This window comes from Ursus maritimus, unplaced genomic scaffold, assembly GCF_017311325.1.
Source record: "Ursus maritimus isolate PB19 unplaced genomic scaffold, ASM1731132v1 scaffold_25, whole genome shotgun sequence".
Lineage (NCBI taxonomy): Eukaryota > Metazoa > Chordata > Mammalia > Carnivora > Ursidae > Ursus > Ursus maritimus.
This window is the reverse complement of record NW_024425008.1, coordinates 7,253,922-7,279,530: the sequence shown is the minus strand read 5'-3', so window position 1 is coordinate 7,279,530 and position 25,609 is coordinate 7,253,922. Positions and strand designations below refer to the sequence as shown.

The 25,609-nt window shown below is 39.8% G+C and overlaps 1 protein-coding gene across 3 annotated transcripts in view; it reads left to right on the top strand.

Annotated features, from left to right (window-relative positions):
* VRK1 (VRK serine/threonine kinase 1) overlaps positions 1 to 25,609 on the top strand; it is an 81,347-nt gene that overhangs the window by 16,815 nt on the left and 38,923 nt on the right. For all 3 annotated transcript variants that reach the window (XM_040641454.1, XM_040641451.1, XM_040641453.1), the window contains exons 2-3: positions 16,920 to 17,084; positions 22,496 to 22,551. In XM_040641454.1, coding sequence (XP_040497388.1) covers positions 16,925 to 17,084; positions 22,496 to 22,551 — 216 coding nt within the window. In that variant the 5' untranslated portion in view covers positions 16,920 to 16,924. The remainder of the gene's footprint in view (positions 1 to 16,919; positions 17,085 to 22,495; positions 22,552 to 25,609) is intronic.

Genomic DNA, 25,609 nt, shown 5'->3' with positions numbered 1-25,609 from the left:
AATTACATGGAGGGAAAGGACAGGAAGGCTGGGGAATGGAAGCTAGACTTCTGAACACACCTTGTGTTGTTTGGGTTTTGGAAATGTAAATGTTTTACAAAATTATAAAAATTCAGAGAGAAGAAATATGTATCAGTTAAATATTTAGGTTAATGTTTGGAACCAAGAATTTTAACACGTGAGAATAGAGACAAATATAAAGGTAAAGAAGTTAACCAGAAACCCTATAATCCTAAGTTGGAACAGGAAATATCAGTATAAACTTGTGAGGTATTTTCTCTTTGAAAAAAATTCTTGGAACTTTGTCCACTCAAAAGATCCAAAAATAATGACAGCCTGGGACCACTGAATATCATAGGGCCCAGATTTTGGGGCCTATGATATTTTGGTCTCTAATCCGTTTTCCACTAAAAGGAGACAGGCTCTTTGTAGAAGTGATTAATTTTAGGTTTGGGACAGGAAAGTGTGCATGAGGAACCTGGAACATCTTATACTAGAAAGCAAGGAAAATATCCGGGACTGTTGGGGTTGAATCAGAAGGTACAGTGGCCAACCCGAAGGGCTTCCATTGTTCAGCGCAGAAGAGAAAAGAGTAGCCCTGGCTGCAGAAGCTGCCTGACATTTATAGACAGGCCATGGTTTCCTCCAGTTAAATGTAAGCAATCTCACAGAACACCTCAGATGGGGGTTTCACTCACGTTATGATAAAATGAAACCAGGCATGAAGCCAAGGTCTCTGTGTCGTCCACAAAATTCGTGACCAAAATGAGTGATGGCTGTTTCTTTACCACTTACAGCTTGATCTCCATTCTAGTCTCCCCTCCCTGACATAGGATTTATGGAGATACCCATTCATAGAATTACCCCACATTCTGACAGCTAATTTAGGGAAACTCCTGCTTCCTTAGGTCCTCCCCCAAATTACCCAACCAAAGCCCGAATCCTATAATAGATTCTTTATAACATTCTTTTCCTGAGCCACCCTCCTGTTCCCTGTGGAATGTGTTCTCCAGCTGCTTTAATTCTAGGTGTGTCCCTGGTGTTCACTGAGGGGCACTGACACCAGATAGAAGACAGAACGAACAGTCTGAGCGACGACAGTAACAAAAGATACCAGGGAACACATTCAGTGACAGTAGAGGTTCCCAATCAGCAAAATGCACAAAGGGGGAAATTTTACAAGACAAACGACAAGGGAAGGAAAAAAAAAGAGGGAGGTGGCATTTGTCCATTCAAGAGATTCAAAGACACATCTGCCACATGCATCAAGTAAAAAATCAGCTATAAGGAGACATTTCTTGAGACAATTAAGGAGTCTTTGAACTTGTTACTAGACGATATTACAGAACGATTGTTAATTTTGTTAGATGTGATGATATTTAGTGACTATATTTTTAAAAAAGTAACTGTTAGAAGAATTTTTGTATGAAACGATATGATGTGTGGGGTTTACTTTGAAACCGTCTGGCGGGGTGAGTGCATCGGGTATAGGGAAAAAAAGAGATTGGCTGCGTGCGGATAATTGTTGAAACTGGGTGACATGTATGCAGAAGTTCATCATACCGCTTCTCTACTTTGCATGGATTTGAAAATTCTCCTAGTAAGGAGTTTCCAGAAGCCTTTTGTATTTCTTTTTCTGTGAATTTCCGTCTGCACCTCACTTCTCTGCTTTTCTGTTGGGTTTTCGTCTTTTTTTTTCTTAGAAAGGAATCTTGAACACTAAGAAAATTAGCCTTTTGTCATGTTTTATAGTTTTTATTTGTCTCTTGGGTTTGTTTATGCTACTTTTAACCTGTGGAAAATTTTTATTTTGTCAAATATATCCATTTTCTTTATGGCTTGACTGTTTTATTTTGTTTTCTCGAAAAACCTTCTTGTCTCTGGGAGTCTTTAAAGTTTTTCTTTTATGTTTTTGTGAAGACTTTAATGGCTGGAGTACACCTCTGATATTCTCGGACTATTTGGTCATCCGAATTTCCTTTCCAAGTATTTAGAGCTGTTCTCCCCTCGAGCCCTGCCACAGGAACATGTAAGGAAAAATGTTGTGCAGTTGCTATCCTGTGTAGATTTAAATATGAACACCAGAGAATTAACTGTAAACAAAGTTTGGTTGTTAATTTTGCCCCCAAATAGGAGAGCTAATGGGAAATCTATCATTTACAAAATTGCCAAAACATGCTAAGTGCTGTATAAACATATTACCAGTATAGTTCAGCCTTTCCAGTTTTAGAACAGTTTCAGTGTTTGCTTAGCATAGAGAAGCATTCCTTGTAGCTCCTTTCATAGGGCCGATGGGTCACCTCCCTTTGAAGTCAGCATTTTCAGACTTGCGCCCCTCTTAGATGCCTTTGTATGGGCAGAGCAGGAAGTTCCCAATGAATGTTACTGTAATGTCTGCTTCATGGTTGGTTCCCGGAGATCTGTTATGACTCCAGGGGTGGATCTTCTAACCATCACATCTGAAGTCAGAAAGAGAGGTGCACAGGGAGACCTCATGGGATGCTTCCCCTTTCTGGGGAGGTGGTGGTAGCGCGGCATCCTGAGCTTCTGTTTGAAATTGGACCATCCTGTGTGTTCGCAGTTGAAATTAATTCTGCAGTTAGTGCTCCTCTTTTAGACCCTTCAGAAATCATTTAAAGGAAATAAAAGTTGGGGAAGTACACTTGATATACTGTATTTTAAACATTTTATTCGCTATACCAAAAAATGTTATAGTGTAATGTAAATCAGTTTCCCAATACAAGTAGAAAACATTCTGACTAGGAAGAAATTTTTCTTCTCTGAAAATACCCACTTTCTTTCTCAGAATTAGAAGCGTGAGTCTTCACCTAGTTCTTTCCAGCGTAGGTGTGAAAACCTGACTAGTGTGACAATTGCTTCCAAAGATGGTGTCACAGTTTGAGTTTAGCTTAATGTTTTTCAGGAATAAGCCTATGAATTTATAGGATCATTATCTCTGGAGGTTCACTTCTGTATGCTCATGGGTTGTTGTGCTGTAGTTGACTCTAGTTTTGTTAATGTCCCTATAGGTACCATATAGCCGTGAATGCTTTTCCTGCTTAAATTGATATGCCTGGTTCTCAGAGTGAGACCAGGGGACTGATTGATCGGGTCTCCCTAATAGGAACTCACAATTAACCTTCCTGTGTCACAGGTTTTTATGTTAAATGATATTGATGATAAGTATATTTTTATTCTATGGATATCCTTACAGTTCAGTCTCAACCGTAGGATTTGTGGGAATAAAAAAAGTAAGTATATGAAGACCCTTGGTGCAATTGGGAAGAGGCTGTATAAACTCAAGATGCTGTATTTTATTTTTTAGATGATTTCTTAGCAGTAATCAAATGCATTAATCAACTTCTGATTAGCTGGCTCATTTGTAAGAGAATTGTCTTTAAATGTATTGCTTTCAAATTGTTCCTGATGTAATTTAGCAAAAGAGGTGATGAAGTTCTTTGTTGACCGATTATCTCTTGTTTGCTTTTATTCTTTGACTTACTGTAGTTTGGCAGGAAGCCATTTATACCAAAACATGTAATTACTTTTTAATCCCAAAATAAGTTTGAAATGTAAATGAGTGATTTTTGATCTGGGATATGATGGGATGGGAAAAGGGTGGTTTTTGGGGGGCTCCTCTTGAATCATTTATTCACTAATTTATATAGTTTTTTCCAACTTCTGAAATGAACTAGAGGGAGCTTTTATTGACATCCTCTAATACAGTAGAGTTGTGTGTAACAGAGCTAGTATGTTGAAAATGAGTGACTGAATGAAAAAAGGAACATGTGCCGGCGTATCTAGATCGGTGGTCCAGTCTGAGCATCACCTCTTCTGTGCGGCATTTCAACACACGGACGCCGGGACTCTTGTGGAAGAGGCCTTTCTAGTTTTGGAGTTCTGCTGGTAATTACCATGCGTAGCCAGGTTTGAGAGCTACTGCCTCAGACCGTGATACTTATGTAATTGAGTTTATAATTTTGCTCTGAACTTGCTGGCACTCGTTGAAAAAATGAGAGACCTGGAGTTTCAGAGCTCTTGCTATCTTAAAAACTTGCACCCCCTGGAACAGGTACTTTCTCCCTGCCCTGAAACCAACAGAGTTGGTTCTGTAGATGTCTACAGCTGCTTGCTGTCTTTAATAAATAGTTTTATCAGAGGATTCAGAAACATTCTTTACCTGAAGGGCTTTTTATTGATCCTTGTTTGAAGCTGATGATATAAAAATCCTAACTGTATGAGGGTGTTTTTACGTGAAGCTAAGAGCAGCTTCTTGAGGCCAAAGGTTGCATTTTATCCATGTGCATTTCGAGCTCCAAGCATCAGTTTCTGGCACATATTTTGGAGGTGTTTTATAAATGCCTTTGGAATAAAGTAGTTCAAATATTTAATATTCTGGTGAACTAAATTGTTTTAAAGATAGAGCTTAGAAAATCTAGAGTAAGAGATGATTAGCATGTTTCCTAGACCATCTGTCACTAATATCAATTGTCTCTACTTGGCACTGAAGACTTGTTTGGGGGGGTGGGGGGCGGTAGCTTGTGTAAAGTTTAAAAAAATCTAAAAAACCTCTTAGGTTATTCTGCATCCCTCTGTTTGGTGACTAAAAGTCAGTGCAATGTTTAAAAAGTTGACATTCTTATTATCCAGGAAGGATTAATGCAGTCATTGGTTTTTCCAATAGCAACACCATTGTAATAAGTGGTAGCTGTTTCTGCTTTGCCCCCTTCCAGTCTGTTTGATGGATTCACCAGAGGGAGCCTTTGGAAATGTAAGCCAGAGCATGCACTTCTCTGCGCAAAACCTTCCCAGGATTTACCATCTCCCTGAGAGCTAAAGTCAGTGTCCTTACATTGAGTGGCCTGTGTGTTGGGCGTGACCACCAGCCGTGTGCTCTTTCATATCTCTGACATCGGTTAGTGCTCTTCCCTCCTGGATTCTTCTCCAGCTGCACCCACCTCCTTGCCGCTTTGGCTTGCAGAACAAGCTGGCCATACTCTCGCCTTAGGGCCTTTGCACTTGCTGCTCCGCCTTGATGCTCTTCCTCTAGACAGGTGCATGGCCAGTTTCCCTCACTGTGTTTCAGATCTTTGCTTAAGTGTCATTTTCTTGTAAGGCTTTACCAGATCATCTTTTAAATTTCACCCCCATCCCCTCTCCCTGCTTTATTTTTTCCCTTAGCACTTATTACCATTGGACGCTGAGCATGTTTTGATTTTTTTTAACAAATTCTCTATCTTAAATTTAAAAAAACTAAATGAGGACAGGAATTTTTGTCTGTTCACTGCTTTATCCTTGTATTCTAGAACAGTTCCTGGCACAGAGTATGCTCAACATAAATATTTGTCAAGCAAATAAATTAATGAAGAAGGCACTATACATTGGAGTAATACAGAATTGCATGGAACTCAGTATTATTTTTATTTGAAGTTAGAGGGTGTAGCATGGTAGAAATTTTTATATTTCCTCTCAAAAAGTTACAAACCATTCACTCTAATAGCACTACTAAATTACTTATATTATATAAGTTAAAAGGAGACTAGGGCCTCTCCTAGGCTGTACTTTTTAGGAATGGAAGCTGATCCACTATAAACCCATTCCTACCCTGAGGTGACATTAGTGACAAAGGCACTACAGAAGCACTGAAGATTTTGAATTTATATCAGGCTTACATAGTTTAGCCTATGGATGGAGTGGATTTTGAGAATGGAGTAACATATATTAGCAAAAAAGACTTTGGTGAGAAATAGATCAGTGGGAGAAGAATTCTTGACTCGTGTTCAGAGTATGATTTTTATTTTGATTGAAGTATTGGGAGTTAAAATGTAAGCATAATACATGTCCCCAAATCTTGTAGAAGTATGTTTCCCCTTTTGCTAAAGTCAGAGTCCTGAAGTGGCCTGCAGGGCTCTGCTTGATGTGTTGCTCCTGTGTTACCGTGTCCCCTCCTACTTTCCCCTTGTTTCCCCCACGTAAGCCACACTGGCGTCCTTCTTCAGTTGCCTGGCGTGCTCTTACCTTAAGATCTTTGCACTGCTTGTCCGTCTGCCCACAGTATCTCCCCAGACACACTACCTGTGAGTCTGCTCAGATCTCACCTACCTTCTTAGTGAGGCTCACGTGCCCGCTGCCAACCTCCTCTCCCTGTCCTTTACCCCCCTGATCTTTGTTACTTTCCTTATCTTTTTTTTTAAAGCACGGCACTTACATTTTATAAAATATTATATAATTTACCCATTATGTTTGTTTTTATTATCTCTTTCTTCCTTTCCTTTCCTTTCCTTCTTTTAATGTGTGTCTCTTTCTGCTAGAATATGTGTCAAAAGAGCAGGACCTTTGTTTTGTTTCTTGAGGTCAAGTAAGTATCTAGAACAGTGCTTGGCACATGGCATATATTCGGTAAATATTTGTTAAGTGAGTGAATGAATGAACGTAATTCATATAATAAATTCACATAATTCACAGTTAGCCTTTATTACTGTGATAACTAGTAGATTTCTATACAGGCATACCTTGGAAATACTGCAGGTTCGGTTCCAGCCCACCATAATCAAGTGAATGTTGCAATAAAGCAAGTCAAATGAGTATCTTGGCTTCTTAGTGCAAATATAAACATTACGTTTACACTGTTCTGTAGTCTGTCAAGTTTGCAATAGCATTATGGATAAAAAAACAGTTATATACCTTAATTAAAAAATCTTATTGCTAAAAAATGCTATCATCTGAGCTTTCAGTGAGTTGTAATCACTGATCACAGATAACCATAATAAATAAAGTAATAATGAAAAAGTTTGAAATACTGAGAAAATTTCCAAAATTACACAGAGACACGAAGTGAGAAAATGCTGTTGGAAAGATGGCGCCAATAGACTTGCTCTGTAGAAGGTTGCCACAAACCTTCAATTTGTAAAAAAGCACGGTATCCGTGAAATGTAATAAAGCAAAGCTCAGTAAAAGGCGATAGGCCTGTAATTAGCATTCGTAAGGACCACCTTTGAAATAATACCACTTGTAATGCTTTTCCAGTTGTGGGTGTGCACATGCGTAGGGGAAGGGTGAGTCCATAGTCACCAAGAATCTGTTGGTATTATACTCTCTTTTTCTGTTGGGTCTATAAACCCTTTTCATTCTTTTTTTTTTTTAATCGTGATGGAAAAATAAGAACATAGAATCACAAAATTTACCACCCTAACCATTTTTTAGTGTACAGTTCACTAGGGTTAGGTATGTTCACATTGTTGTGTGACGAGTCTCCTGAACTCTTTTTATCTTGCAAATGTGAAACTGTACCCATTAAACAGCAGCTTTCCTCTTCCCCCTCCCCTCAGCCCTGGCAACCACTCTATTTTCTGTTTCTATAAATTTGACCGCTCTAAGATACCTCGTATTAGTGGAATCTTACAATATTTGTCTTTTTGTGACTAGCTTATTTCACTCAGCATAGTGTCTTCAGGATTCACGCATACTGTAGCTGGTGTCAGAATGTCCTTCCTTTTTAAGGCTGAATAATACCACATTGTATGTATACACCACGTCGCATTTATTCTTCTGCCCACGGACACTTGGGCAGTTGGAAGCAACTTGGGTTGCTTCCACCTTTTCGCTGTTGTCACTAGTGCTGCTGTGAACATGGAGGTGCGACTGTCTCTTCGAGACTATAAAGTCTGTTCTTGAGCTCTGTTAGCTTACAGGAAAAGCATATCAACCAGTTCTATTTTTGTATGTGCCTCCATCTTAATTTCAAAGCTCTTAATTTTATTTCCAAGATTTTAAGTTTATTTAGCATGTTTTTTCTTTTATTTACTTTCACATGATAAAATGTGTATTTTGGCATAAGCTGGGGAAGTGTAGGTGGTCTTCCTTTTTAACATGCCTCACTCCTGCAAAACTGTATGTCAAAAAGCAGGACAAACTCCTTGAAAAAACAAGCGGTTACTCATTGTTGTATTTCCCAAATTACCTAGACTGTGAATGGGCTAAACTGTAGAATGAGCACCAGGATCGTATTTTGTTATGGTAGCAAAGGAAGAGAATGTTTCCAGAAAGAAAGAATGAACACCAATGTCACATTCTCCTGAGCAGGCAGATCGGGAGGGTGGGGTGTCATTTGGATTCAGTGCCGTTAGCCAGAGCAGTAGTAGCGGATCCTGAAGGTGAAGTCTGGACGGAGCGACGTCTGGTGCCAGGGAGGCGAGTGGAGAGGTTAGTAGGGGCACATGATTATTGAGACATTTGCGTGAAAGGAAGAAGAAAGTTAGGATGATAATGGGGAGGGAGTAATTAGTAGTGTAAGTCCTAAGAAGGTTGGAGGGGATGGGGTATAAGGCAGAGGTGAAGGACCAAGTCCTAAGAAGGTTGGAGGGGATGGGGTACGAGGCAGAGGTGAAGGACCAAGTCCTAAGAAGGTTGGAGGGGATGGGGTATAAGGCAGAGGTGAAGGACCAAGTCCTAAGAAGGTTGAAGGGGATGGGGTACAAGGCAGAGGTGAAGGACCAAGTCCTAAGAAGGTTGGAGGGGATGGGGTACAAGGCAGAGGTGAAGGACCAAGTCCTAAGAAGGTTGGAGGGGATGGGGTATAAGGCAGAGGTGAAGGACCAAGTCCTAAGAAGGTTGGAGGGGATGGGGTACAAGGCAGAGGTGAAGGACCAAGTCCTAAGAAGGTTGGAGGGGATGGGGTACAAGGCAGAGGTGAAGGACCAAGTCCTAAGAAGGTTGGAGGGGATGGGGTATAAGGCAGAGGGGAAGGACCAAGTCCTAAGAAGGTTGGAGGGGATGGGGTACAAGGCAGAGGTGAAGGACCAAGTCCTAAGAAGGTTGGAGGGGATGAGGTACAAGGCAGAGGTGAAGGACCAAGTCCTAAGAAGGTTGGAGGGGATGAGGTACCAGGCAGAGGTGAAGGACCAAGTCCTAAGAAGGTTGGAGGGGATGGGGTACAAGGCAGAGGTGAAGGACCTGATGTTTGGTAGAGCAGCAGAACTTCCCTGAAGTGTGATAGGAGGGACGGAAGATAGGGTGGATGCCCAAGTAGGCTTGATGTAGGTGCAGGTGGTATGTAGGTTTGGGTCTTAGAAAGATGAAAGAATTCCCACTTATAGCTTCAGTTTTCTCTCTGAACTGGGAGATGAGGTCATTTCTTGAAATTTATGACTCAAGAAGGGGAATGATGGTGTTGAGGAGAATAAACAGGGTTGGAATAGTCATTGTAGAGAGTGGGAAGAGATGTCAGTTGCCAGGCTTGTAGGAGGACAGTGTCCATTGCAGTTGAATGAGGTACATTAAGCATGAAGTTAGACATCGGATACTTGAGAAGAAAAACACTTTTTGCTGTTTGATTTGACACATTTATTGAATTCCTACCTACTGTGTGTGTTGGAAGACAGTTCTTGTACCCAGGGAGCTTAGAAACTTAACATTTATTACGTAAAATAAGAGTTGAGAACAGTCCTGAAACTTCAGAGATCGGATCTGATGAAGAAGAGAGAGATGTTTGGGTTTGGAAAAGACTTGAGTCAATGTAGATGGGGGAGGGCGAGAAAAAGCTTTACAACTGCTGAGTGGAGAGAAGAATCCGTAGGTACCCCATTAATGGATGGAATGGGGAATAGTCCAGTTTGTTCAGAATTTTCCCTGAGTCAGTGTGTCTCCATGCACTTTAAAAACATATCAGAGAAGCTTAGGCTTTAAAGAAGATTCCGTAAAAGTGGGTGGACCCCCCACCTCCTGGGAGCTTACGTGCATATCTGTTGTAGGGGAAGGTAGACTAGACATCCAGTATATAACAGGCTTTATTGTTGCACTGTAAATTCCCAGTTTGGGTTGCATGAATTTGTAGAGCTCATCAAGTGTAAGTGATACTTTTCTATCCATTCAAGCTTTTTTTTCTATCTTGAGCAGGAGATTAGAAAAAATTATTCCAAATTTGAATCCAGGACTTGAAAAGTGTCAGTTGTCTAAATACAGTACCATATTGTGATAAATATAGCCATTGAAATTTAAAAAATCTCTTCACAAAACTTTATTTTAATATTCACAGCAGAACTTTTTTGGGAATGTTATCTGAGAAACAGGACCATTTTATTATCAGAGCTGACTATTAATTAGGGTATTGTTTCAGATATAAAAGTTGATCTGCCACTGAAATTCTATTTGAATATGTATAGTTCCAAGCTTGCTTTGTGTATTTAATAACTTTAGTACCATAATTACTCTGTTTACAATTAAATTTTGGTGAATATGCTAATATGGAATATGGCAGTGAGTGATTTCAGCAAAGGGCACTGCTGATTTGCATCTTGATGTGCTTCTCGCTTGCATCTGCATTTCATTTAATATCACGGGGAAAGGAAATGGTCAGATTATGTAATGGAGTTTGTGACAGTGAAGTTTTCCTTTTCTTTGAAACCTCTCTGCGAGCAACCGTAAGAGTGGATTTGCTTTGCTCCAGGTGGGCAGAAGTGATGCAGAAAGGCTGAATTTGGTTGAGGTTTGTGCTCTCCAGCGTATCGTCTCACAGAAACCTAACGTAGGTATGGGTTTCATCATTAGGAGAAATCTATAATGTATTGAGGGGATTGTTGAATTCAAATTAATGTTTTAAGTTCTTTAGGAAGGTCACTTAGTAACTGAGGCAATTGCTTTGCTCCAGGTGGGCAGAAGTGATGCAGAAAGGCTGAATTTGGTTGAGGTTTGTGCCCTCCAGCGTTTCGTCTCACAGAAACCTAACGTAGGTATGGGTTTCATCATTAGGAGAAATCTATAATGTATTGAGGGGATTGTTGAATTCAAATTAATGTTTTAAGTTCTTTAGGAAGGTCACTTAGTAACTGAGGCAAATGCTTATGGTTGTAAAACTTAACAGTTTTTGAGCAGGGGCTTCTAGTTTTAAATACTTCTACTTTTCTTCTTTTCAGAAATCACCTGAAAAGGAACAAGGAGATTTAGAAACACAGCTCTCATATTCTCTGAAACTAGGAGACTTCTGTGACCCTGAACCAGGAAATAAGAGGGGTGGCCAAATGCTGTGAATGTCAAATGGGGGCGTGGCAGGACATGGAAAGAGGACACTCTTGGGGCTGAGACACAGATCTCAGACCAAGCTGGCAGAGGAGTGTTCTCCAGTGAGTGGAGCACAACCAATTGGGGCACAACCAATAAGCCTTTGTTTAGAAGAGCAGAAAATGGGTGTTGGCAGAACAACTTTATATGAAAAAAAGAAAGAGAAAGAAAAAAAGAACAACTTTGTATGAACTTTTTTTTTTCTTAGTTTACTTAGGCTGTATGGTATATTTAAGTTCCTTGAACCCTGTGGATCTCCCTAATGTGCATGCATCACCGAGGAAAAGACAAGAAACTGAATAACCATTTGGAAAATTCTGGATTCCTACCTCTGATTATCTTATACCAGTATAAGTGTAGACAAATCAAAATTTTATCAGCAAAATATGAAACCATAAAATAACTAAAAGAAGACACGGGAGATGTTTGAAAAGAGTAATCTGACTGGGAGGGGACTTTCCAAGGATGACATAAAGTCCAAAAGCTAAAAATAAACAATATCAAAAGACAAATGGGGAAGATCATTTGCAATATAAAGAGCTAATTTCTTCACTAGAGAATATGTAAGAAGTGCCTATAAATAAAAGCAAAAGGCAACCCATAGTTCTTAGGCAATGAAGTGCAGATTTTACTTAGGGGTGTGTGGGTGTGGGGGTGTGTGTGTGTCTGATTGGACAAGCTCATAGAGTATGAAAAGATTCTCAGTTTCGGTCCCTTGGTGATTGTTAATTATAGGAACAGTAATTTTTTAATGCTTAAAACCATAAAATATTTCATAATACAAAAGACCTTATTAAGCAGATACAGACTTAATGAATTATGAGGAACTATTAGAACCACCACCAGCATCATGAGATAGAACCACCTGCCTGTCCTCATAACAACTTTCTGAGACTTCCTAAAAGTAACTTCTGTCTTGTATGGCAGTCGCTCCCTTTTCTTTATTGGTTACCACGCAGATGTGCTTCCCTAAACACTGCGGTGTAGATTGGCCTGATTCGGTTTTGTTTTGGATATGTTGTTTTAAGTCTTTCTGCACCTGGTTCTCTTCTCCCCCATCTCTTCTTTTTTCCCCTTTATCTGTTGAAGAAATGGGATTATATGTACTCTGGGGTTTCTCACCCTTGGGACTTTGCTGATTGCTTTCCTGTGCTATAGTTTATCATGCTCTTCTTTTCATACCCTGTGCATTGATAGGCTTGATCAGATTCGGGGTCTATTAATTTTTTATTTTTCTTTTTTGGCAAGATTACTTCATGGGTAGTGGCGTGCTCTTTTATCAGGAGGCATACAATATGTCTGGACATCTCTCATATTTTGATGTTAGTAGCTATCAGTGCTCAGTGTCTGGATCCATTAATTCAGTAGGAGGTGAAAATGGTGTTAACCTAAAACCATTCTTATTCATTTAGTAGCTGAAATTTTTCCATAAGGAGAAATTTCTCTTTATCTAATATTTGGTTACCCAGTGGTACAATTCATATAAGAAAGAAAGGATAAATGCTTGATTCTTATTCTTTTCCTTCCCTTTTTTTTTTTTTAAAGCAGCTTTCAAAATTGAGTGGTTTCCTGTTATTCTCTAGAGGTGGCCACTTAGGTTTTCTTGCTATTACAAACTCTTGGATTTACCCATTTTATGTGTTTTAATCCATAGTGGTTATTATCTTTATTGACTCAAATTGGCCCATCTTTGGTCAGTGGGAACACCTAAGTTGGCTCCCTAGACATATCTGACATCACTCTGGTAGTTTTTGATAGCTTCCTTGACACCTAGAAGTGACACGGTGTTCCAAGTCTGTCTTTGACATTTCTGGCTCCACATCTGGAATCAGCCCTCTCTTCAAGCAGTCTGGTTTCTTTGAGAAGAAACAGTATTTTTAAGAATACAATTTGTATACTAGAGATACTCATTACTACTGGGTTGGTTAATTGTTTCTAAGCTTTTTTGTGGCTAGGGCTGGAAAATGCAAAGGTGGTGTGTGTGTATGTGTGTGTGTACGTGTGCTTTTTGTAAAAGAAAAAATAACTTCTGAATTAAAAATATTTCCAAATCACTTTTAGCCTTACCTCTTCTGTCTTCCTTTTGTATCACCTTTCTTTCGTATTTGAATCTCGATTTTTAAGGATACAAGGGGATGACGGAATTAAAATATCACGTAATTACTCATTTGCATTATTCCACAGCGATGTGTACAGTAACCCTAGTTTACAAAACCAAGTATCGCACTGTATGATTACTGCAGAGTTGAGGTTTTTTTGCATATGTTCTCCCATTTTTTTACAGTTGTACCGTATCTACTTCGTCAGAACATATACCCATTATATATTCTGTCCTCTCCTTATAGTCCTCGCTGAGTCTCGCTTCTACAAATCAGTGTCTGCTTACTGCTCACTGTCCATTCTTACAGCGACATTTTGGATATCTGAGGCTTGTTCTCTGGTGGATTCTTACTCCCTTTTTCCATGTTGAGAACACTTTCTGGTCTTTATATTTGAAATTTAACTGAGTATAAAATCTTCAGTTCTTGGTTTTTTTTGTCTTAACTATGTTACTTCCCCCCTTTTTTTTTCTGGCATAAGTGTCGCTGTCAGAGTGATGACGGTCTGATTTATTTTCCTTATAAAAGATCTGTTTTTGGTCTGGATGCTCAAAGAATACTTTCTTTTCCGTGGAGTTCTAGAATTTTATTAGGTGGTGTCGGAGTGTGGGTTGTCCTGGGCTGATTTCTCCATGTACTGTGTGAGGTGTGACCTTTCATTTTGTAGTTTCACTTTTTTTTTTTTAAGTTTAGGGAAGTCTTAGATTAAAGCATTTTTAGTATTGTTCCCTTGCTTTGATTTTCTTTGTTATATGTTCACTGGCTTTTCTTTTTCTGTATTCTAAATCTATGATTTTTCTCTTGAAATGTTTATCTTTTTCACCCTTTCTGATTTTTAAAATTTTTTCCTTTTCACTTTCTGTTTCGGTTAAGTCACTGTGTTTAAATTGCCTTCAGTCTGATGTTTCTTATAGCTTAGTTTCCATCTCTCAGATGATTATGACTTTTCAGTTCTTTCCTTCTATCGCTTAGTCTCTGAGTTTTTCTAATTCTGGTCTCTGTTAATCTTTCTATATAAAAACTTTAAGCTTGTTTTGAAATACTGGTTCATAGCTCTCAACTTTTTGGCAAGCATGTTCTATGTATTTTTCTGCAGGGACTTTAAAAAAAATTCAATTTGCACGGGACTAGGCCTTGGTCCTTTTTTGTTGCTGAGTTTTATAAGCAATTATTTTTCTTCTTTGTGCAATTCTAGATGGTATAGTTCAGGTTGACTTTATGTCATTTCTGGAGTCTGCTCTTCTGTTTTGTTTTGGTGTCGTGTTCTAAAACATGGAGGCTAACTTACAGATCTACTTTTATGCTTGAACCTTCTTTTTCCTTTCTTTGTATTATCTTTGTGATACTCAGTGTGGATTCAGTTCCCAGCCATTTCTCATCTACCTCGGGAGGCTTTGATTGGAGAGTATTTGGGCTGGCTGTGGGGGCCAGCCTGCTCCAGTGCCTCCAGCAGAACCTTGCAGGAGCCCGCCGCTGGAGTGCGCATGGCCCTTCCCACCTCCGGCTGCTGTTCCCACGTTGTCTCCATGCTTCTGAGGAGTAACCTGGGGTAACTTGGGGATTCTCAGATTCATCAGAGACACCACCCTGACTTCTTCCCTCACAGCTGCTGGTAGCCTGTAGGTCATCTTGTCTGCGGCCTCCTCACCCACTCCCATTTGAAGTTTGTGGATGTAGGGAATACTGTCGCCTAGTTTTGTTGTAGACGCTGTGCATCAGGTTTGAGTCCTGCTCTCCAGTTGTCCTGTTTGGTTTTATGGGGAAATTTAGGGAGATTAAACAGGTGCGCTGCCGATCCCATCATCTTCGTAGCAGGGAACCTTTGGAAGCAGTGGTTTGCTCAGGGATCCAAGAGACTCACAGTGATGGCTGATTCTGTGGGACTGCTTTTAGGAAGGAAGGAAAGTCATTCCCGACTGCATTAATTGTTACAAGTAGGCTATAGGAATAAAACCCGGAGTAGAAGCTAACCACTTAATTTGGAGGAAAACCACTTTTTGTTGACTCCAGTTTATATTGAGTAGAAGGTGAGCTAGCGTATTTCATTTGAAATATGGTCACTTTTGGAAAGGAATTTGAGTAAAACACAAAAGATAGTCTGGTTACTATCTTGAGTTACAGAAAGAGGAAAAGATTTTTTTTTTAACTCATTTTAAATTGCCTTTACTGTAAGGAAATCATCAAGTAGGAGATTACTCTGATGATTTGTTACAGTGGGGTAAATTTAGAAGGCATCCATTTTAGTATTTGGAAGTGCTGTGCCTTGGTTCTTTCTTTCTTCTTCTTCCTTTTTTTTTTTTGTTTTTCTTTTTTTGGTCTTGGTTATTTCTTGCACTCAGTCTACAACCATCGCTGTCAGAATTACCTTGTCTGGTATATTGAATCTGTTCTGTCACTGTTTACACTGAAATTCCATTCAGGAAGATTGTATAATGATTAAAAATACACATTAAGAGAATTGTTTGATAGGAAGAAAGAATAGCCACATTCATTTATTTTAAATATGTTTTGTTAGAGAAGGTTTAGACAATGAGTAGGGATTGGTATTCTATAGAAAAAATTAAATTTAAAAATCCCAGTAAGTTAATAAAGAGCATTTGTATACATGGAGTTTACTGTGGTGTGATAGTGGGTGGATATTTGCTGAAAAAATCCCCATCTAGCATTGTGTATATGTACTTAGAATAGCTAGGCTCCAAAGCAAACTACCTTATGTAATGTAAATTGTCCTGTCTTAACAAACCTGTCTTTCACCTAAACAGCCATTTCAGGTGTTGCAGACTATAGCCCCTGAGAAAGTATTTGTTTTAAATTTTTTATTCATTTATTTGAGAGAGAGAGAGAGATAGCATGAGGGGGGGGGGCGGGGAGAGACAGAGGGAGAAGCAGGCTCCCTGCTAAGCAGAGAGCCCTCAGACGTGGGGCTTGATCCCAGGACTCTGGGATCATGACCTGAGCTGAAGGCAGACGCTTAACCGACTGAGCCTCCCAGGCACCTGAGACAGTATTTGTTTTAAATCTTTTTCAATTAGTAGTTGTAGAACTGAGAGGTTGACCCCCGCCCCTGGGGTTCTTTTTCTCCGTGAGGTAAGCTACATCTCAGGGCAATTAAAGCCCAGGGAGAAGTGTCTTGATCACCGTCACCAGACTAACTGGTGTCATAGCTGTGCTGGAATCCAGGGCTTTTAATTCTAGCCCAGGCGGGTTTCACTATAACACACTGGTTTCTCTGAATGTTATGTTAAACTTGACTGTGAGAAAGGTGAATCCAGATTCACTGCCAAAAGCAGTGGGTGAGAAGGGAAGCATGGAGTGCTGGGTGTCACCAGCTTTGACTTTTCTGTGAAGCCAAATGACCAAACAGCCACCATTCCTTGTCACTGTTTTGAAAGGTCCTCTCCTTCACTGTGGTAACTTCTGTGATTGTGGGCCATGGCGTTGAGGCTTTGGAGTCACGTTAGCCCTCAGAGCAGATTTCTGTTGCTTTGCCACTTTCTAGGTACATAGCCTTGGATAGCTTGCTAAACTTTGCCGAGCCTTCATTTCCTCATCTGTAAAATGGGGATGATAATGTAATCTTCACAGAGCTGTAAGGATGGATTCGGGGCCTATGTGTGAAGTATCTCCTATCATGTAATAAATCCATATGTGCCATAAATTCCACATTTGAAAAGTACCTTTGTAGCACAGAGCTTTCCTTAGTGGAAAATGTTTTCAGCACTTTGAGGATTATAATTCTGAGCGTTGCTTTCTTTGATTTTATAGTGAAAATGCCTCGTGTAAAAGCAGCTCAAGCTGGAAGACAGGGCCCTGGAAAGAGGCGACTTGCAGAAGACTTTGCAGCTGGGGAGATAATCACTGACTTGACGAAGAAGGAGTGGAAACTAGGATCACCCATTGGCCAGGGTGGCTTCGGTTGTATATATCTTGGTAAGTGTACCAGTCCAAAGATTTACATGCTTTCTTATCAAAATAGTTTCTCAGTTAGGAGCTTTTACAGGATGTTCTTAATTATCTACATTCAGCTTAATATACTGTATGATTTGGCAAAAACACATCTCTGACATAGGAGTGGAAAAGACGATAGTTGATTTAGTCACAGTAGAAAGAGAGGGTGATATATCTGTAATATTGTGCTTTAAATTTTTAAGATACTCTGTATAATCTTAACCTCTTCTGAGACCCAGAGAAAGCCGTGGCCATCTTTCTTTCCCCACCTCCACTCAGCTGGGATTTTATTCCTTCTGTTTTGGTTTAATTTTCAAATAACAGGTGTAGATTGTTTTTCTTTCTGTATAACCTTAGTAGTTATTGTAGTGGAGTTGGGAGAATGACCTAAAAATTGCCTGATTAAATGTGCTATTAATTAAGATACGTACCCTGAAATTTTGGGGGACCCATGTGGAACCCTGAGATTTTATAGGCTAAGTAAATTGTTGATATAAAAATATTTTAACTGATTGCTTCTAAAGCTGACTGCTTCACCCAGAGTATTAATAGTATACAATATATTTCATGTTTGCTTTTGAAATTTCTAACTTTTCCACGATAGGCCTTTATTCCACCTCTAATCTCGATTTAGTTATCTACTTAATTATTTAATTTCTGCCATGAGGTTTATAAAATTTTATTTTTAGTAATGGAACCCTTTTTTCTTTGAAGCGACATCTTACTCAGGATACTAATATTAGTTACTAGGTCAGCGTTAGTGGAAACTTCTTAGCACCGAGATTCTCAGGTCCTGCCCCAGGCCTAGGAATCAGACACTGTATGTAGGGAGAGGGCCCAGCAATGCGACTGAACAAGTCTCCCAGGTGATTCAGATGCATGCTGATTTGTGAGAGCCATTGACGGAGATCAAGAGCTCTTAGGAGGGTCCGAGTCCGACTCCTCCAGGACCGGCGGGCTGTGGGGTTAGCTGCAGCTTCTAGCGGTATGTTCATGAGGCAGCTTGAAGCCCAGTGCTCTACTGTATGTTGTATATATGATTTCTCTAGGTCAGTGGCACCTGCCTTTGGGAGACACGTATTGATTCTTTAGTTTTGTTCAGGGCCCAGCCCATTCCAGTAAACTAGGCTGTCTGTTAAGGTGAAAATTCTCATAAATCAAGAAAGGTTAGTGGCTGTGTTGGCCAGGTATATAGGTTTTGACCTTGTGAGTTAGAGATGGTAGATTCCATAAGCTATCTGTACTGCAGACTGTGTGGACTTAGGACATCCCATGTTAGGAACAGGAACTTGAAGCAAGTAGGTTCTTCATTTTGTATTAGTTAATTTGCTTTTGTAACCTTTGGAACATCTGCAACTCGCACTGCCTTTGTGCTATTTTATTGGTGTTTATATTTATCATTAGAAAGTGCCATCTAATAGTACTATTTTTTAATATCCAGTGTTTTGACAGATTGCCATGATAAAGCTTTGCTTTCGTAAAGCTGGATTGATCAGTCTGGAGTTTGCCTTAGTATTGCTGCCTCCAGTCGGTCTCTCTGTGCCCACTGATTCACAAAAGCAGCCATATTCAGGATCATCAGTGGTTTTTGCTGATGAATTAAAAAGATTGCTTTTGAATTTTCTTTGGATATTTTCTGCAGCATTTGCCACTGTTTATCTTTCCTTCTCAGAAAGATTGCTCCTGTGTCTTTCACAGGAGCACGTCCCCTCTCGCTTTCCTGCCGCTTCTGGAGGTGCATAGTCCCCCTCAGAGCACCTTCTGCGTTCTCCAGCTTTCCTTCCTTAGCTAACTTCCCCCTCCGTGCACTCTCTCTGAGTGCTCTCATCAATTTCACGGCTGCTCTTGCTGTCTTTTTACTGTTGACTTCCCCATCTTATATCTGCGGCCTGGGACTTGATCTCCGAAGTACGGGCCCATGGCCAGGGGCCTACAGGGCCCTCTCTGTGGGTGCCCCCCTGACTCTCTCATGATCAAGAGAGGCGTATCTCAAGCCAGACACCAGAAGGCATTCTCACGTATTCCTTCACCAGCGAACCTAGTACTTTGTCTAGGCCTATGGCTTTAACTGTGTGGCTTTCTCTCCATCTTTGCCGACCCTGCCTTGGTGCTGGTCATTTTCAGGTCTCGTTTGGATCCTCACTGCAGCAGTGACTCTTCTCTGCTCAGTCTTGCCCCCTTGTATCCCATTGTTCACGCTGTGACTTGAGTGATCTAGCCTAGTTAAATTTCCAGAATGGCTCCCCCCGGCCCTGGGGATAAAGTGCCAGACATAGGAGAATGACATATGACACCCTCCCTCTCGTCTGGTCCCTGCGTAGCTTTAATCTTCATCCCTCTAACTTCCTCAAGATCTGCACTTCAGCTGTCCTGCTGCCCTTTGCCTCTTGATCTCCATATGTGATGCTTCTCTTGTTTCATTTTTCCCAAGCTGAAGTTAGGGCAGGTACTGTCTGTTGTGTTAACCCTTTTATAGTACTTTCCATGCTGTATTGAAATTTCTTTCTTGGCAGCAGGGCATCTCTTCTTACTGTGTTCCTAGTGCCTGGCATATTTTGTAGCACATAATGCTTGAATGAATTATCGAGCTTCCTTTCCCCCCTTTCCTCATTTGAACTGTGCAGTATTATTGGGACACTATCCTTATTTTAATATTTTGTACACTAAATGCTTGTTTAAAAAGATCTAATCTTGCTTTATTATGAATCAGCATGGGAGTGATGTGTCTTGGAGCTCACACTTTCCGCCTACCCATGATAGCTGTTTTTGTGACTCAGCGTTCCGTCTTCACTCTGCAGTACTGGAGCTGTGGTTTCTTCAAAATCCTGCTGTTCCCATCTGATTTGTGGTTTCTTGTTTTTGTTTGCCTGTCCTTCTTCATCTCTTCACCGTCTAACGTGAAAATGCCTTAGGGCTCAGGCCTAGGGTTTCTTCTTTTCTCTGCTATACTCATGCCGTCGGGGCTCTTCCAGGTCATGGCTTTAAATGAGTAGTGTTTCGGTGTTGGTGACTCTCAGATTTATTTCTCCAATTTGGACCATTCTTCTGAACTCAGGGCTTGTATATCAACTGCCTGTTGACCATGTGAACTTGGATGTTTACTAAGCATCTCAGACATAAGGCTCCTCAAAGCACCAGCTCTTCCTGAAGCTTTCTCCACCTTAGTAAGTAGCAACTTCCTCTTTCCAGATGCTCAGGCTGAAAACTTGGAGGCCTCCTTACCTCCTTTTCCTCCTCTTGCCTTCCATATCCAGTTTATCAACAAATCCTGTTGGCTCTTCTTTGAACATATGGCCACATATGAACATGTGACCACTTAATCACCACCTTGTCTGCAACCACATCTCGTCATAGCCTGGCCGACCTCCCTGCTTCTGCCCTTGTCCTCTGCACTCCATTCTCCATTAAGAAGCCTGAAGAATTCTTAAAAAATCCAAGTCTTATCTTGCCAGTCCTCTTCTTAGAACCTTCCAGTGGCTCTGAAGCTCAATCATAGTGACAGCTTTATGTCACCTGTCATGCTGCTGTTTGGTCCCTTCTGCTTTTTTTTTTTTTTTTTTAAAGATTTTTATTTATTTATTTGACAGAGAGAGGCAGCGAGAGAGGGAACACAAGCAGGGGGAGTGGGAGAGAGAGAAGCAGGCTTCCTGCTGAGCAGGGAGCCTGATGCGGGGCTCGATCCCAGAATGCTGGGATCATGACCTGAGCCGAAGGTAGACGCTTAATGACTGAGCCACCCAGGCGGCCCCCGTTCTGCTTTTCTGATCTGTCCCTTCTTACTTTCCACCTCACTTTTCTCCAGCTGTTTTGGACTTCTTGCTTTCCTCAGGCTTGCAGCGGCTTCCACGTCAGGGCCTTTGTGCTGGTTTGCCTGGAGTGTTCTTCCCAGGTATTTACATGGCTTATTCCCTCACTGCCTTCAGACCACAGCTCCAGGGACACCCTGTCAGTGAGGTTTCTCTTAGGAGCTTGCAACACTGTCTGCCTTCCTGCCTCGTTTTCCTGCTGAGGCACTTTCACCAACCGTCAAGCACACTTTATATTTTAATTGTTGTCTGTGTCCTGCCACTGAAATGTTAGCTTTATAAGAGCAGTGATTATTTCTTCCTGTTCATTAGTAAATCAATTTCCTAGAAACTGGCATATCGTAGGTACTTGGTAAAAATATTTGTTCCATGAATGTGGGCAGCCTTATATTCCTGACTCAGTATTCCAGGGCATCTGTGCTTTATTTGCATGAAATAAAATGACAGCCACATGATGATTATTGTGGATGGCAGTTCAAAGTTCTAGTGCCGACATCCTGAACTACTGATGTAGATGAAATTTCTTTTCCCTCCAAACTAGTGCTTTTAGGAACTTCAGCTCCCTCTTTTTTTTTTTTTTTTCCCCTTCTTAGAAAGGTTCCCTGGTTTGTGTAATTTAAGAAATGTCATCAGTTATCATCCCCTTGGAAATTCACAACCTACATTAGCATATCAAAGGCCATGAGGACTTTTGAATTAAAGAAATCTTTAATTCAGAGTTTTCCATACTTAATTGATGATCGTATTGAAGATACCAGCAATTATAAAATGCATTCCAATTTCAGACATTTTATTTTTTTTTATTATTATTTTTTTTTATAATGAATTTTTATTATATTATGTTAGTCACCATACAGTACATCCCCGGTTTCCGATGTAAGGCTCGATGATTCATTAGTTGTGTATAACACCCAGTGCACCATGCAATACGTGCCCTCCTTACTACCCATCACCGGCCTATCCCATTCCCCCACCCCCCTCCCCTCTGTGGCCCTCGTTTGTTTCTCATAGTCCATAGTCTCTCATGTTTCATTCCCCCTTCTGATTACCCCCCCTTTCTTTATCCCTTTCTTCCCCTACTGATCATCCTAGTTCTTATGTTCCATAGATGAGAGAAATCATATGATAGTTGTCTTTCTCTGCTTGACTTATTTCACTTAGCATTATCTCCTCCAGTGCCGTCCATGTTGTAGCAAATGTTGAGAAATCGTTCTTTCTGATAGCTGAGTAATATTCCATTGTATATCTGGACCACAACTTCTTAATCCAGTCATCTGTTGAAGGGCATCTCGGCTCCTTCCACGATTTAGCTATTGTGGACATTGCTGCTATGAACATTGGTGTGCATATGGCCCTTCTCTTTACTATGACCAATTTCAGACATTTTAAATCATGAAAAAAAAAGTCTTCAAATTGATGAAATATACTGTAATGATATCCTGAGACACATATTTGGGAACTGAAATTTATTCTATCAAGGAGTTATAGATATACATGGACCTAAATATTAACAAAGGGTTAGTAACAGGCTAATTAAAATAATGCTACTTCTTGTTCTGATATTACATATGTCACTTTTTCAAACAGCTGATATGAATTCTTCAAAATCGGTGGGCAGCGATGCACCTTGTGTTGTAAAAGTGGTAAGAAAATATTTTAGCTGATTTCCTTTTTTGTTGAATGGGTATAGTATTTATTTTGTAAGACATCCTTTTTGATAACTAGAATTAATCATAAGTACTACATTTTTAACAATGTTTAATAAATGTTTAATAAGGCACAAAAGTATCTTTATAGTTTTAAATAATTTGAGTTCATAAAAAGTCCATTTTCTCTCTTTTAAATTAGAGGGATCCTGGTATTTGGGGGAAAAATGAATGAAAGTATGGAGGTATACAAATGTAGAATAAAAATATTCAGCTCATTCTTTTAATTTCAGCTATATTTACAATAGATGAGATACTTTTTTATTTATATCCCACAAGACTACTATTTAAATGAAATTTTACTATAGTTTATCTTGCATTTACTTCTGAGCTTCCACTTGGTCAATTTTTTTCATTTTATTTCCAGTTTTCTTCCCTTCCCCATCTATTTTAATAAATTATTAATTTAATCGTGATCATGTTGAACTTTCTTTTTGCTAAACTAATGGTGAAATTAGTTTGTAATGAGTAAAGGTTGACAGCATCCCATCTGATACAATCATACTTTGAATGGTCAGGTCCAAGTATGCACTGGTGCACTAAAAGGCATTTAACTACTATTTTTTGTTAAGAATATATATTTTGCATCTTTCTGCTTACAAAATTATATTTCTAACTCCTCTCTCAAAGTTCTTTATGAAGAACATACTTTTGTTAAATAATAGAAGAGGTAACAGGGTCTGTTTTTTGGGCAAATTACTCTCGTAAGTTCTCCACCAGTCCTTTTTTCCTAAAGGCTACAGAAGTCAGAATTATCCTGAAGTTTTGTGTTTTGGTTTGTTTTATTTCACTTTCTTTACAATGAGGAATGTATTTGATTCTCGTGAATTAACTTTTTTGGACCTGAATTGTTTTAGTGATTGTTTATTACTTTTTTATTCAGGCATAATTTTTACGAGGAAATCCATAGATACTAAATAATTTGAGGACTATTCACAAGTGCATATACCTGTACAGCTTCCACCTGTATCCAAATAGATAAGATTTCTCTCACCCTGGAAAGATTTCTTATATCCTTCTTTGGTCAGACCCCTATATCCTGGACCCTTTGAGGTAAACACTTATCCGAGTTTCTTTTTTTCTTTTTTAAAAAATTGTTTTTTTGTGTTGTGGACTATTCCTGTCCAGAACGTCATATAAATGGTATTACACAGTATATACTGTTTTGTTTCTGACTTCTTATGCCCTGCAAAATGTTTAATAGGCTCATTCATATTGTCGGTGTATCAATGACTCACTTAGTCTTACTGCTCAGAATATTATATAGACATAGTCTTTTTTTGCATTTCCCATTGATGGACCATTTTTGGCTATTATGAATAAAGCTTTTATAAAATTTTTGTACAAGGTTTTTATTTCTCTTGGATAAATACCTTGAAGGAAAATTCCTGGTTTATAGGGAAGGTGTATATTTAGATTTATAAGAAAGTACCAGCCAGATTTCCAAAGTAGCTGTGCCATTTTACACCAACACCAGTGACGTGGGAGCGTCCTGGCTGCTCCATATCCTCTTGAATGTGTGGTCGTCAGGGGGGTTGGCTTGTTTCACAGCCACGGTGGTGGGTGTGTAGCAGTGTCTCGGAGTTCTACCCGATGGCTGATTTTGATTAGTTTTTCCAAGTAATTGTGCTTATTGGCCATTCAGGTATTTTCCGTGAAGTGGCTCCTCAGTTTTTGTTTGTTTGTTTTAAATAACTGGGTTGTTTTGCTTTTTATAATTGAGTAGTAAGAGAGTTGTTCTGTATGCAAGTCCTGTTCCAGATGTATGCGTTGTAAATATTTTCTCCCAGTTTGTATTTGCCTGTTTGTTTTTTGAATGCTTTTTCTGCATCTTTTGGGATGGGTCATAGGATTTTTCTCCTTTATTCTGCTAATGTGGCAGTAATAATTGATTGGTAATTTGAGTGTAGAACTTTTATTCTTAACATACGCTCCACTTAGTTATGATGTATTATGCATTATACGTAATGCTGGCATTGACTTGCCAGTATTTTGTTAAGGATTTTTTCCATCTTTGTTCGTGAGGGATATTGGTCTTTAATTTTTCTTCTAATATTTCTAAATGTTGAAAATGTCTAATCTCGTTCGGTTTTGGCGTCGGGGTTATTGATGCTCCGTCTCCTTGCGCTGCAGAACCTTGAATCACCTCCTTTTTACTCCTGGTGCCTCTGTGAGGAAAGAGGAGGCTGGCCTGGGGCTCATTGTGTTTGTTTCCTTTTTTTTTTAAGATTTTATTTATTTATTTACTAGAGGGAGAGAGTGTGTGTGCAAGTGGGAGGTAGGGGCAGAGGGAGAGAATCTCAGGCAGACTCCCTGCTGAGTGCAGGGCCTGACTCTGGCCCTATCTCAGGATCCTGAGATAGTGACCTGAGCTGACACCAAGAGTCAGTCACTCAACTGACTGAGCCACCCACATGCCCTGATTTGTTTCCTGATTTTTAGAGGTCACAGTCTGTAATGCCTGTTCTAATGTCTAAAAGGAGTGATTCCATCTGTTTTGTCCAAGTTTTATATTTGTTTACAGCAGGGGGCTAATTGGGTCCCAGTTACTCCAGTCAGGCCAGTAAGTAAAGTTGATACCTTGATGGGTGTGTCCTGGCATTTTGCTTTTCTTTAAGCCCTTTCACTTTGGATTTTTCTCTCTTGGTGGACTAATATTTCTTTTGAAATATGTTTCTTATGAAATGTTTGTTGCTATGTCAGAGGAAGGAAAGTTCTTACTATTAAATTGGGTTGTTTGTATAGAAATGCAGAATGTTATCTGCATTTGTCTTTGATATGACAGATTAAAATTAAAATCGATGAGCAGGACTACTTTCTTCTTAGGATATTTAAAAAGTTTCCACTGTGAGAAGAGAGCAAGTCCACTTAGGACTTCTCATAACCTTGAGGTTCAGAAAATGTGGTTGGCCGTGACCACCTTACAGCGGGCTAACCTGCACTGCCCTACCCTGCACTACCCTACACCCGCCCCCCCCCCCCCCCCCCCCCCCCC